General features: G+C 43.0%; 1 protein-coding gene across 2 annotated transcripts in view; it reads left to right on the forward strand.

Moving 5' to 3' along the window:
• thada (THADA armadillo repeat containing) overlaps positions 1-14,055 on the forward strand; it is a 94,437-nt gene that overhangs the window by 68,909 nt on the left and 11,473 nt on the right. For both annotated transcript variants that reach the window (XM_073482599.1, XM_073482600.1), the window contains exons 32-36: positions 1,772-2,148; positions 6,825-6,949; positions 9,232-9,304; positions 9,871-10,021; positions 10,161-10,280. In XM_073482599.1, coding sequence (XP_073338700.1) covers positions 1,772-2,148; positions 6,825-6,949; positions 9,232-9,304; positions 9,871-10,021; positions 10,161-10,280 — 846 coding nt within the window. The remainder of the gene's footprint in view (positions 1-1,771; positions 2,149-6,824; positions 6,950-9,231; positions 9,305-9,870; positions 10,022-10,160; positions 10,281-14,055) is intronic.

A 14,055-nucleotide genomic window follows, 5' to 3' on the forward strand; every position in this document is an offset into this window, starting at 1 on the left:
TTTCATAAGCTTTCTGTGTATGTGTGTGTGCGTGTGTGTGTGTGTGGTAAACTAATTGAGTTGGCTGTCAAAGCAGGGTCTGTGTGCAGTCTTGGAGCAACACTGTAGGGAGGAGCACAGCTTTAGAATGGCATTGGGTTTCTCTATAGTTGCCCTGCCTCTGGATTATACTTATATTTCACAGGAAGTGTGTGCGTGTGTGAGCGCACATGTCTGTGTTTATTTGCGTGTCCATCACTCCCCATGGGTGTATGTTCACAGGTGGCTGGGTTGGCACGAGCATGGGCATTTCCAAACAGACACTGACGTAGCCTTTCCTATAAAAGTGAAAATAGAAAGGAACACAGGACACTGGCTTCTTCAGTCTGGCCTGTTGTCTGCATCTGTTTGCTTCACAAAGCACTGTGTGTGTGTTTGTTTAGCTTGTAGAGACGTTGGACTGGATACCTCTGAGGACATTAAGCCACCGGGAATATTTAAATGTACATGGCTTAATAGAGTCGAGATGAGCAACAACTTAATTATTCCTCAACGGAAACAGGAACGTTTCAGCTTCGGGTGGATTCAGATTAAATAGAGAAGCGGTGTTGTTGATCATAAAGGGAATGTGTAACGTTGCTGTCGTCATCTGTCCGGTAGAAGTTCTAGCTGTGCTGCTCAAGCAGTATTTGGCACCATGGCTGGCCCTGGTTCATTCCTATCTCTTTCCCCCCTTATTTCCTGTCATCTCTCTAATGTTGCTTATTTAAACTGGCAGGAGACAACACATCATTATGAAGTAAATGTTGGTTAGACAATATCATGGCTGTAGAATAATGAAATCATCAGTGTTCCCTGTTTCTCCCCTATAAATGTTGCTTTTACCATGCAATGCTGTCTGCCACTGGGTCCAAAAACACTCTTTTCACAGAAAATGAAGGTGAAAATGAATGATCACCCAGTCAGCCTGGCACCATTACTGTCTGCTTTCACATCTCCATTATAGACCAAATAAGTGAATAAACTCACTGTGTTGCTGGTAGTTTCTACTTTAAGGAAATCTGAAAGTGATCTAGTTGTCTTTGCGAAAGCGGCGCCAACTATAATAACACTTGGAAATGCTAGAGGGAAGAAGTTGTCTGTCTCCTTTTTAAGAAGGGCATACGATGGCCAAAAAGTACCAAATAAAATAAATTAGAAATGATAATTGTGCAAAAGAAAATCCATCTGGCTGCTCCTCGACAGCATAATGAATGAACACAGTTCTTGTTGTTTTTTGAGTTGTGAATAAGAAATGCTAATTAAATGACAGGTTTCCTAGAAGGAAGGCCAAAATGCACATTATCTCTGAGTAACTCTCTGCTGTATCCTTGCCTTAATGTAATAGGATTCAGTTCAGATATGAGCTATGTTGGAGATATTTGGAATACGGTAACCATCTGAACTAGTAAAACTGCATTTGTGACTTTTACCTGCACGGAAGTTAAAGGAAAAACCTGAATGAATGATTGTAGAAACAGAACAGTGGCTCTGTTATGATGTGGGGGAATTTTGCTGCCATGGTTTGGGTCCACTCATCCCCTTAGAGGAAGGGTCACTGTAAATCAATACAAAGCTGTATGATATCAAAAGAGGAATGCTCAGATAACATGGCTCATATTAATGCATAGCCGTGTCACTTGCAATTTAAAGTCTTAAATAATAGATAAATGCCAATGTTTGTGTTATCATTCCAAACTCGAAACACTGAGTTACAATAATCAGCTAACATGAAGATTCATGTGTTTGTCAGATTCAGAAGTCAGCGATCTCCGTCAGGAAGCTCTGTCCGTCCTGATGGCCTCCGACCTCGTCAACTCCGACGATTCCTCCTCCACCCTGGAGCCAGGCAGCACCCAGTACCTGCTCAGCCTGGCCCGGTTGGCCCTCAGCGCCAGTGTGGAGATCCCTGACCTCTGGGGAGGCCCTCAGCTCTCTGGTCAGCTCCTTCAGTGTCTGCTGCGGTGCCCACAGTACGAGGTGAGGGAGCTGGCTCTGGAGGGGGTCCTGAGGAGGCTGCAGGAGGAGGAGGAGGAGGAGAAGAGGAGACCTCAGTGGCTGGACGAGACCACCCTGTTTAACCTGACCAGCCTGGCTCTTCACGAGACACACCCCCAGTGTCTGGCCAAGGTGAGACCACACACACCAATGCACACAAAAGCATTATTAGAGGTGCATTTGTTTGTTGTGTGTTTGTTTGAGAGCCTGTAAATGTGTCTGGCTGTTTTTATAGATGTGAGTGTATGTGTGTGTGTGTGTTTGTGTATAATCCCTTGTTCATGCCTTGTGTGTGAGTCTCTGACAGGCCATAAGCAGCGGAATTTCAGAGTCCTGTCATCACACAATGATGAACACTTTCCAAGAAATATGTTTTTCCTATTCGTCGCAGTTTTTACTGAGCCACAGGGACGCTTGCTGCAAATTGATTAAATGCCTGAATCCATCTCGCAGAGGCTCGCGTGAGAGGCTAATCGGCCGCAGGGGGACACGCCAAGCACACTGGCAGCGAGCTGAGTCGCTCACTCTCTCTCTCTCTCTTACACACACTCATGAGAGGTTTTGTCGGCTTCCACTCTAACAAGTTTTGGAGAGGAAAACGCAGCCTATTTCCTGTGCGGGGACAGAAGGTCTTATTTCAGTGTGGACGACAGCAGATCGGTTACTCCTGTCGCTAACACTCCTCCAGAGCTGACATGACTCAGCATTGCTACGACTGACTGCCTGGCTGTGTGTGTGTGTGTGTGTGTGTGTGTGTGTGTGTGTGTGTGTGTGTGTGTGTTCCACCCCGCTGCCGACATGTGTGTGTTTTATGTGTATGTTGCGTTCAAGGTTTTTTGGGGTGGGTTTTGCATATGTGTGTGTTTGGCTGTACATTCTTCGCCAGGCGCTGCTTTACAGGCCAGCAGTTAATGTTTAAAGTGTCGGCCCTGTTAAGTGGAGCCTCCCCTGAGCCAAGGACACACCAACCCAGCGGGCCAGTTGCCATAGCTCGCCCTGGACTCCAACAGCGATGCATTCTGGGAGAGGAGCAGCAGTAGGCCAAGGACATAGTGTTGGTCTGTTGGTGATGATGCATCCAAAGTCTGAAGTAAACTTTCCTGTCATCTTCGGTCCTTATTCTTAACACATGTGCTGAAGGAATCTGCTGCGTTAGACGACTCAGCGAGGCAGATGGTAGCCTGAAAGGCCCTGAAAGCATGACTCTTCACATTCTCTGAACCTATACCTATACCTATTCAGTATATATAAAAGATGCAAAGATAAAAACTTGTATTCAAAACCAAAAAAGGCTGTTTATAGGGTTTCTTGGGTTTGTGTACTTTACTATAAATTGCAAAATTTCCGTTTCTACTTCCTAGTTATGACGCAGAAGTTATTCCTTCAATTCCTGTCAACAAAATAACATTCTTATTCCAGTAAAAATCAAATTAGGAAATGATGCATGGCTCTTTCTCAATACTCACACCTGAGGTATTTACCAGTTGTCAACTGTTTTCTTGTGTGAAGTGTTTTCTGCCAACTAAGACCGCACAGCAACCGTGATTAATGAGGACATCCTGTCGCAAACACATGGAGATGCTTTGGTTTTATTTTATCTCTTCATTAAATCAAGACGAGATAAGTAGAATAAAGCAAACAGCATTAAAATCAGATGACAATGAAAAAAGCACCCTTGTTGCTGTGTCTGTCGAGCTTTCCATTGGCAGCAGCAATGCAGTTTAGGGATCCTTGATTTCAGACACAAGCAGACAAAGACAATTGTGAAGGCTTATGAACATCAGTTCCAACTTTATAATGGCCATCCACATACTGTTTATACATGAACTACAGTCTTTATTAACCATTTACAAAGTATTATAAACATTAGTTGCAACTTTACAATAAACAGTTGCTAAATAAATGGTTCATAAAGCATTTTGTTGTGTTTTAACAGTGAAATAACTATTAACTAAAGTTTAATTAACCATGTTAACCAATTAATGATTATTAAGTGTTACCCTGCATTGTTCATGTATTATGTGTCGACCTAGTTGGTCCTTCAAAATTAAACATTAGACTTTTATTTTGTTTTTAACCCCATTGAGCTGCTTAACTTACATAGTTGTTCATATTTTCAAACCGTGCGTCAAACTTTGAATGTTACAAGACTTTAAGGATGAAAACTGCCTGATGTGTCCAGACTTCTTCATGTCTATTGATTATAGTTGGTGCTCAAAGCAGTTTATTGAAACATCACTGCCAGCAACTGGACTGGTGTGTCACAGTAGACCATGGTGAATCATGGATGATCTGAATGTATTAGAATAAGTGTGCATCAATAAGCGTAATGACCTAACTGTGCTTATTTCAGACCTTGGATACACTTGCCTACTACCTGGTGCAATATGAATGTGCAAAGCTTAACAAACGGAAAATGCATCGCTGCATAAATGCAGCATGTCGTCTGTTTTTAATTTGTGTCCTGCTGAATCTTTGTTTTTACCAGAAGAAATACCGACAATCATCACTTGGTTTTGTCTGTCACATCTAATATTGTCTTCCATGGTTTCATTCACAAGCTTAATGAGTATACCAAAATAGGAAGCAGGAGGCCAGAGGAAGAGATTGTGTGATGATATTGTGAGAGCAACTACTGTATAACTTGGTCTATGAAGCCATAGTTTAAAGAGCTGCCTTTGCACACAATCCATTATGATTCTTTTGACATTTGAATAAAAGTCGTGTAGGGAAGTTTACTCTGGCAGTCTTGCCCTCTTTGGTCAGAATCGTACATGGTTTGGCTTTGAATCTACTTTGGCCCAAGATGCAAGAAAATACCAATGAAAAGCAGCAACACCTTGAGGCTGTTGGGGCTAAAAAGGGGCTAGACAGCAGCGCAGTGAAGGCTGGATGGAGTGTAAAGTTTATATTTATTAACGTGTGTGTGTGTGTCTGTTCATGCAGGGTGGGCGTCACTGTTTATTTGCATGTTACAGCTATGGAAGTCTGTACGCCTGAGTTGGCATGTTTTCCTGTGACTGTGTATATTTGAGTACGCGGGCAGTCGAGTGTGTTGCAAGACGGGAGCTCATTAAAGGCGGTTGTAAAAGTCAGAAGCAGCAGAGACGGTCGGACCAGCTGGGTCGGAGCTAAGAGTCGAATGCCTGGCAGACAGACGGGTGGATTAACAGAGAAAAACACACAGGCAATAGCTGGGATTTAAACTGTGTATGTTTTCAGTCTTGCAATAAAGAGAGAGAAAATGCAGTGACCAGATGAGTAATGACTCTGGCTCAATGATTGATTCCCTCTCATTGGAGTTGAGAGGAGCCAGTGAACTTAGGGAAATATTATCTAAAAAATACACTATGTCCACCACAGACTCCCTGACGAGCGTAATGGGTTACTTTGGTTATTTGGCACTACTTGTTGGTGCCTTAGAACGTTTCCAACTGACTTGTCTCCAGCAGTATGAAATATGGACGACATTAGCTGTGTGTACACGATGTGCTATTGTGAGGAATTCTGATAACAGTCTAACTCTCTCGAGCCAGTGTTTTTGCAGTTTGCGTAAAGCTGCGATAGACGAAAAATTGACGTAATATCACATTAAACTCGTTACAGAAAAGAACTGAGAAAACATCTTGTATTCATTCCGGCCTCGTCCACATGTACACAGTCATTTTCAAGAGTCGGCGGGAAAAAGAGGCGGTTAGCAAAGCAAGTACTAAATTGACAAGAAATTGACATCAGTAAAAACCCAACTATAAGAAAAATGAAAGCTTTGGAATCAAGATTTTTAAGCCGCTCTAAACATCTGTGTTTTGATGAAATATTAGTTTTGTTTGCTGTTGAATAATTCGCATATACATATATACTGCATGTTTGACTTTGTTTGAAACATATTATTTTAAACTGAACTTTGAGACTGTTCGGAGTCGGTCAGTGGTCACAACAACAGACCAGCAGCATGGAGGTCCACCTTGCTACCTTGTCTTTTTTACTGCTCACATGCACAAATACACACACACACACATACATGCAGTATATACACATACATATACACACAGATGTTTACACACAGACGCTGCATGCGCCCGCTCGTCCTGCTCTCCACCCACACAGATCCCATAAAGCAAGCTTTATTTTAAAGCTCTAATAACAGGTTGGGGCCTTGAAAGAAATAATAATCATTGAGATATGCAGCAGGAATGTCAACATGTGTTCTCGGCTGGATGTGTGTTTTTAACGGGGGTCTCACGCGGTGGAAAACTAGTCTTTTCCTCCTCTGACTCGGTCAGCTGCCTCCCTCTCCGGAGGAGTGACCGGGCAAAGAAAACAGCATTGAAAGGATGGAGAGGAGGGGGAAGCAGCAAGGGGTGGAGGAAGCAGAAAATCAAGTTTAGGAGGTTAAGCTGAATGGATGCTGAGAGGAGACAAAAACAAGGAACAGCCTGAATGAAAGAGGACATAATGGATGAAATGCTGCTCATCTTTGTGTGCACTCAAGTGCTTGTGCATCCATACACATGCATATATTAGTGTGTGAGAGAGAGAGTGAGGCAGCTGTGTACCCGTGGTTAGGGTGTGCATAGGGAGGATCTGACCGGTGTGGTAAAAATACCCTCGGGGAGACTTGCCAGCCGCCCTGCAGAGAGGACACCAAAGCTGTGTTGATGGATGGCCCTGAGCAACTTCCCTCACCAGTAGCTCTGAATGGGTGTGTGTGAGAGTGAGATGGAGGTGAAAGAGAATGACTACATTAATATCTTATTTCTTCTTCCTTTGACAGTCTCTTTGTCTCTGCCTCTGCTTCCTCCTCTCAGGTCCTCTCGGTGTTGTGTGTGTTGAGCTCCAGCGGTGAGCTCCGGTGGAGGGATGGTGTTCAGCTTTTGTCCCAGGAGGAGGTCCTGCTGCACCTTCTTGCTCTGGCTCAGAAATCTGCTCACAGGTTAGAGAAGACGCATGTACATTTAAATGTACAAATCATCTTTAACATCTCCCTAAAGTCATTTTAATGTGATCCTCTGTTCAGGCCAAAGGAGTGAGTTATTACATTCATCCAGCAGGTAGAGATACACACTGTGCGGTGTGTAGGACACTTCAGTATGAATGGCCACATGTAGAATTGGAAGCTGCAGTTCTGAACAGTATTTATTTCCCAGAAAAATGGTTAAAACGGGATTATAATTGAAATGTCAGACCCCTCTATTTACCCTGGGATCCTTGAGGGGGTTCGAGGGGGTCCTCAGCCAAAATGGAAATAACTTATTTTCACTGTAATTCATCCATAAGTAACATAATAACAGAATTTATGGCCATTCCAGTCATAAGTGTCACACACTTTCTGTAATAAAACATCTAAAAGCAAAATTCTTATCAGGTGGGGGTCCACATGTCAGTTTACGGTTACTTGACGACAACAAGTTTGAGAACCACTGATACAGGCAACAATAGAGAGGACACACATCATGGCCTCAACCATGCCATGCTAACATGCCCTCAGTGACGATGCTGATGCTAATATTTTGTCCTGCCAGTAACGTGGCTTAAACTTAAAAGAAGTGAGTCTGCAGTGGAAAATTTCTGGGTCTTCTAAACCATCCTCAACTAAATATCTTGTATTTAGGCTCTGTTCCCTGTGCACCACAGCATACAACAGGCCAGCACCTGTAACTTTAGTTCATTTCTTGATTTATCTAGGAAAAGGGAGGCAAATGTGGGACTCGAAAATGCTTGCTCCCTCCTGAAAACCTGCTGTCAAAACAGTCCTTAAACAATCCCAGACTTGCTTTTAGCTGTGATGGATGGAGGACACATGAATGTTCTACAGGTCAAGATGCAACAACACACTCCTCCTCCTCCTCCACTTCCCTGTTTTTTCTGGCTCCCTCCACTTGTGAAAGAGCCCTCACGCTGCTGTGGCAGACTGGCTGTCAAGCCTGCATTCATGGAGGAGCAACACTCAGGTTCACTTGCTGCACCTTAACCCTGCACCTGGGCACACCTGGAGTTAACTTGCTCCTTTCTGAGTGGGTGTTTGTGTATCGTTGCAGTTGTTAGGTAACCAGATTGTCCAGCAGCCACAGAGACGAGGTAGTTTTTGTGAAGAATTAGAAATATAAACGTGGATGAAAGCTGATATTTGTGCTCTGAAAGGCATCAGAACATTACTCCTACATTAGCTTATTCACACCTGTCGGACTCAAACCATTATTATTGTCAGAGTTTACGACACACTCATGAGTCATAGGCCCTCTCTTACCACAAACTGATCTGGCACGTACTGTTCCAGTATTTGTGTGTGTGTGTGTGTGTGTGTGTGTGTGTGTGTGTGTGTGTGTGTGTGTGTGTGTGTGTGTGTGTGTGTGTGTGTGTGTGTGTGTGTGTGTGTGTGTGTGTGTGTGTGTGTGTGTGTGTGTGTGTGTGTGTGTATACTGTAAGCCCTGTGACATGCATTGACAGACACACACACCTTCCTTGACAAGCCACCGCTGTACTTTTCTCACCTCGACAAGAGAATACAGGCTTGAATAAGGATAGGATTACAAAGGCTTTTAGCCCTCTAAAGCCTTTTCCTGGCCGCAATCTCTGGACGTGGGGATCCACTTTCCCCTTGGAGCGGCCCCAGGGTTATGATTAGAGCCGGGCAGGGATGAGATTGGGTTGCTGGCTGCCCTTGTCTGCCGTGTGATTGAATGGCACTTGGGCTCTTGTGATCCATAATGTAGTGGTGAGTACAGCACACTTCTTTTGTGGGTTGTAAGTCAATACAGATGAGTGATGTGTGTGTAGTTGGTGGTGCTGGAGTGTAATGTGTGAGTAATGGTTTCCACTGAAGGACCTGAAGAGCACATTATTATTGTCAGACCCAATCACTGCACTTACCTGGAAAATTAAAGGGTAAGTTCACACGAATAGCTAAAACAAAACATTTACTCACTGTACCTCTGAGCACCCCACATGAAATTCTCTTCACCTCCATTAGTAAATAGTGGAGTAAGGTTTGTTTATCAATATAACGCTGAGAGAAATCAGATGATTTTACCATCTGTACGGCACCCTCTGTCCCTCGACCCTTGTTTTGGTTCCTCAAAACCCCTTATAAGTGGGAAAAAAGCGGGGAACCTCAGAAAGATCAACAGTGGAGGGGTCCTTCTTCCTGGACAGACATTAAAAATAAGCTAGACAAGTCTGGCAGTCTGGTATCAGGTGTTTGATTTTGTGTTTCAGTGTGGAGCTCCACTGTGCTGCCCTGACCCTGGTCTCCCAACTGGTGGTTCAAATGGTGGACTCTAACCCTCAGGTAAAGACCAACCATGTACTAATAATCTCTCACCTGGCGTAGAAAATTGTGGTAGCCCAGTGTTCTTTTTGTAACTTTGCCTGATAGCTTAACAACTGCCGTTACTACAGGCCATCTTGTCACCTTTTCACTCAGTGGAAATGTTGGCTATTAAACATTAAAAAAACAAATTCATCATCATTGTAGCCAGTGGTCATGTAAGCCAATTTCCTTCCTTGCAAGTGAGCTGGTGACGTCAGCTGGATCTAGAGTCTAGATGAATCCATACAGAGCAATAGGACTCTGAGTATGAAATTGGTATTTTATAATTGGTAGATCATATGCTATGGCCTTCACAGTCACCAGATGCCCTCATAAATGAACACCAACCCTGTGTTTCCTCACCAAGAAAATCATCTTGTGTGACTAAAATAAGACAATCTGATTAAATGGAGAAACAGAACAAATGCAGATTATGACATGTAAGAACATCCAGATCATTCTGTGCGACTGGATTGAACAGTGATGAAGGAGCTGATTTACTATCTTTTACACCTTTGTGTTTTTCTGATGAATCTGTCATCCAGGGTGCGAGTGCAGTGGCTTGTTTATCTCAGTGGGGGACATTAGTGTGCTCATGCTGCAGCGAAGATCAGCCAGTGGAGGTGAAGCTGACGGCCGCCAAGGTGTTGGTCAACTGTACGGCCACTGTGCTGAGCAGCCCTCATCTGCCACTGGGTGAGTCTCAATTATAGAGGAAATGTTTAGCTCCCAGACAGTCGATGACAACAGAAAAAGTCAAACTTGTGTTGCAAAAACTAAAAGAAAAACATTTCAAATATCTTCATCTTACGTGTGTGCATGTTTTGTGTCTCAGGTCTGTCCACTACAGTGTCTCTATGGAGGAGTCTCTTTACACTGCTGCAGGATGAAGACCAGGAAGTGCGAGACTCAGCCTCTGATTTCATCTCTGTACCATCACCTCTGCTCAGTACAGGTACACACACACACACACACACACACACACACACACACACACACACTCACTGCCAAGATGTTCACACACACTCACAATTATGCAGAAAATATCCACTTAAAGACTATTTAACGTACCATACCTGCACGGCACATGTAAACAGCTATGATTATAAACACGGTTTACACATTTGCCTGGTTGGGATTTACATGCACACTCACTCCAACACACATTGTATGGCAAAAGATCATTGCACTAAGAGCTGACGGGGGCAGATCTATCAAGGCAGAAATTCCACAAACTGACTAATTTGGCCTCCTATTACAGTGACACGCTTCGAGTCACTGATTTCTTTAACTCCCATTCTGTATTCTCAATGTTTGTTTATGGAGATTTCACGGCTACGTGCTGGATTTTAGGCTTTTTTTTTTTTTTAAAGAAACGGGTGTGCCTGGAGCACCTGGAGTTAATAATTAGTAGTTGTGTCCACTGACTTTTGGCTCCGGTAAGACAACAGTGATAATACATACTTATAAACACACACACACATAAAACGCCACAAACACATGCTGATGACAAAAAGGGTTGATGACATCATTTCGTGCGAAGGGTTGGGGAGCATTCCAGGAATGAAGGGCGCTAATTCTAGTTTGGCAGTCGAGACGCAAGAGTGAAAAGTGTGTGTTTATATGTGTGTGTGTGTGTGTGGTTATGTGTCATTGTTTTGGGAACGTTGGAGGTCTGTTTTCTGAAGAATCATATCATAGCAGGCTTTACCGGACACCTCAAGTATACACACACTAATGACAGTCACACTAATGATAGAGACTCCCTCACAGTTCTCTCACACAGACGCACACACACTATCAGAGGACTGACAGCTGCCAGCCCTCAAGTGCCCCCCACAAACAAGCCCCAGTGTGACTTCCTGTCCTCACAGCACTCACTTCCTGTATTTTCCCAGCTCTCCTCCAGGAGCCACCCTTATTGTGTCTGTCGCCGCTGATGGTATCTCATAACATAACACGAGACGGCAAAACATGTCCTCAAAAGTCTCTCATAGCAACGCTGTTTATTGATGGGAGGGCAGAGTCATAGGGGAAGACTCAACCCCAGTCAGGGTTATTTTATCTAAAGGCTTAAATGGACATGTTTGAATTTACACTGACCACATTTCTAATGTATTTACTGACCATTTACGATGAGTGAGAAAACTCCAAACTTTTCCTTTAAAGGCAGAGTGTGGTATGTGATATGAAAGGTCAAGGAAACCCATTTAAAAAATTCCTGAAAGTGTTTTGATACCAGGATTTTATCCAAAAGCAATGTGTGTGTGTGTGTGTGTGTGTGTCTGTGTTCTATATGTGTTTATGTACATAAGGCCAGACAGGGTCAGATAAGCCATCAGCTAAAAATCAGATAGGAGCTCAACAGCATGACTAAGATGAAGAGGTTTACTGTAGAACAGGAAGAGAACACAATAGACATAATTACAGACTGGGTGTCCTTATGAGTGTGTGTGGGGTGTCCTCCTTTGTCCATCCATATTCACTGCTCATTTGCAGATTACAGTTTGTGTGTGTGTGTGGGAGTCAGAGTGTGAGTGTTACTTACCGTAAACTTTGTCTCCATTTTTTTGTGTGACTTCACTCTTTACTCTTCACTCCAACCCTACTCCAGCCTCCAAGCTGATCATAAAAATTGCACTGAATTCCTGTTTTATTTGAACATGTGTCGTAAGCAGAGCAGGAATGCAGCGCAACAACACAGACGGAAGAAATGAGACGGTAAATTGGTAATCTCGTATGAAATGAATGAGTGACTTGGCCAGAAACGTTGAATTCCTCATGTAAATGAAAAACAACAGTAAAACCCAAAAGAGGTCACATCCCACTGACTGTAAAAACAACAAACAAAACCCTCATTTGGAAAAATATGTCATCTTTCTGCTTTGAAAGCTTAGACTTAAGTGATGTTTCTAAAATTAAATATAGGACAGAGAGCTGAGAGGACATTTTGGTACTTGGATAGCTGTGGTATTTAATGAAGTCATCATGATTGTATGACTGCACTCGCTGCTGTCTAAGGTTGTCACGATCAGAGGTGGAGAGAGTGCTGAAAATCTATACTCAAGTATGAGTCCATTGCTGAAATATTACTAATCCGGATGAAAGGTATTAAGTCAAATTGTACTCACTACTCAGTTAAGATATTCAAAGTAACTAAGTAGATTACATGGTGTAAGGCATACTTCCCATGCTTACATAGTATGAGTAAAACTGCAGACTTGAAAATATACTCAAAAAAATTACTTAATTAAAGTAATCTGAGTAGCTGTAATTGGTTTCTTTCCACCGTGGTTTGAGTGGCCTCCATGATTGAGCCTCATTCGTGCCGGCTGCCTGATCAGAACTGAGCATGTGCAACTCAGCAGACTCAGCAGACAGAGAGAGTCAGCACTTGTTAGCTACTTTCATCATCGGCTTGGGAAAAAATGAGATGTCTAATTCAGAATGATATTGATTAAGACTTCTCTAAATCAAATTTAACTACATCTGGTTTTAGTCTGATGAGGTACATGATCTGCTGCTTTCTACTGTTCAGGTCGTTGAACATGACACACCAAACTCATTGACTGGCATGGGGAAGGAGTCAAAAAAAAAACACATATACGCACTCATTTTGTATAAAAATGATTCAAGAATGTGCCCACGCCTTTTGGGAAATGTCACAAGACTAAGATTACTAAGTTTTGGAGTTGTTGTTAGGCATATTTTTCAACTTAACAAAAACACAGGCTATCGCTTATTTTGTTGTTCAGTATAGCTGCTCTTATAACACAGATTTATGGTACATGTCAGATTTTGGAAAGCGTTTTAAGAGCTGCAGTGGCGCACTGTTAATGTTGTTGGCCACCATGGCAGACGTGGAGTTTGATTCCGGTAGTGATACCTTTTAGCTTGGTGACCTGTATAATATCTCAGGTCAGCACATTGACTCCCCGCTGTCAGGAAATAGACACGGAATAGCCTGGCCTGCTATTCCACACCACAGCTATATAGCGCAATGCTGTGCCAGTGGAAAAACAACATTACTGTGTGTGTTTGTGTCCGTGCACGTCACTGTAAATATGTGTGGGTGAGAGTATGTGTGTTTGTTTGTGTGTGTCTTTCCCATCCCCTGCAGGAAATCCAGCTACTCTGCCCATAGTGTGTGTATGTGTATGTGTATGTGTGTGTGTGTGTGTGTGTGTGTGTGTGTATCTGTGTGTATCTGTGTGTGTGTGTGTGTGTGTGTGTCTGTGTCTGTGTGTGTGTTTTATGACCTGCCATTGCAGAGTCGAGTATCTGAGGTGTTAGCTGCTTCAGATGGAGGTGACGACTCCTGGCCCTTTGATATGGAAGACAGGCAGAGATGTGGGAACTGAGACGGGCGCTGCACCACACACACACACACAAACAAGCACACACACACAACGACAACATGCAAAACACTCGCCCCACCCCCCTTTAGAAAGGAAAGAAATTTAGATTTAAAATGCAGTGTGAATGATTGAACCTGCTGTTTGTTGCTGATAATATTCCTGCTGAACAGACTAGATTTCATATAAACCAAATACTAAGCTAAATTAGGAATTCAGCCTAATAGACAACAAGAAAACATACTGACAATATACTCAGTAAATCTGAGAAGCATGAAAAGATCAGTTTGACATGTGGGAAATTATGCTTTTTGGCTTTCTTTCCAAAAGTTAAGTGAGACGATCGACACCACTGTCATGTCTGTCTGCTAAATA

The sequence above is a fragment of the Pagrus major genome, chromosome 15 (genome assembly GCF_040436345.1).
Source record: "Pagrus major chromosome 15, Pma_NU_1.0".
Lineage (NCBI taxonomy): Eukaryota > Metazoa > Chordata > Actinopteri > Spariformes > Sparidae > Pagrus > Pagrus major.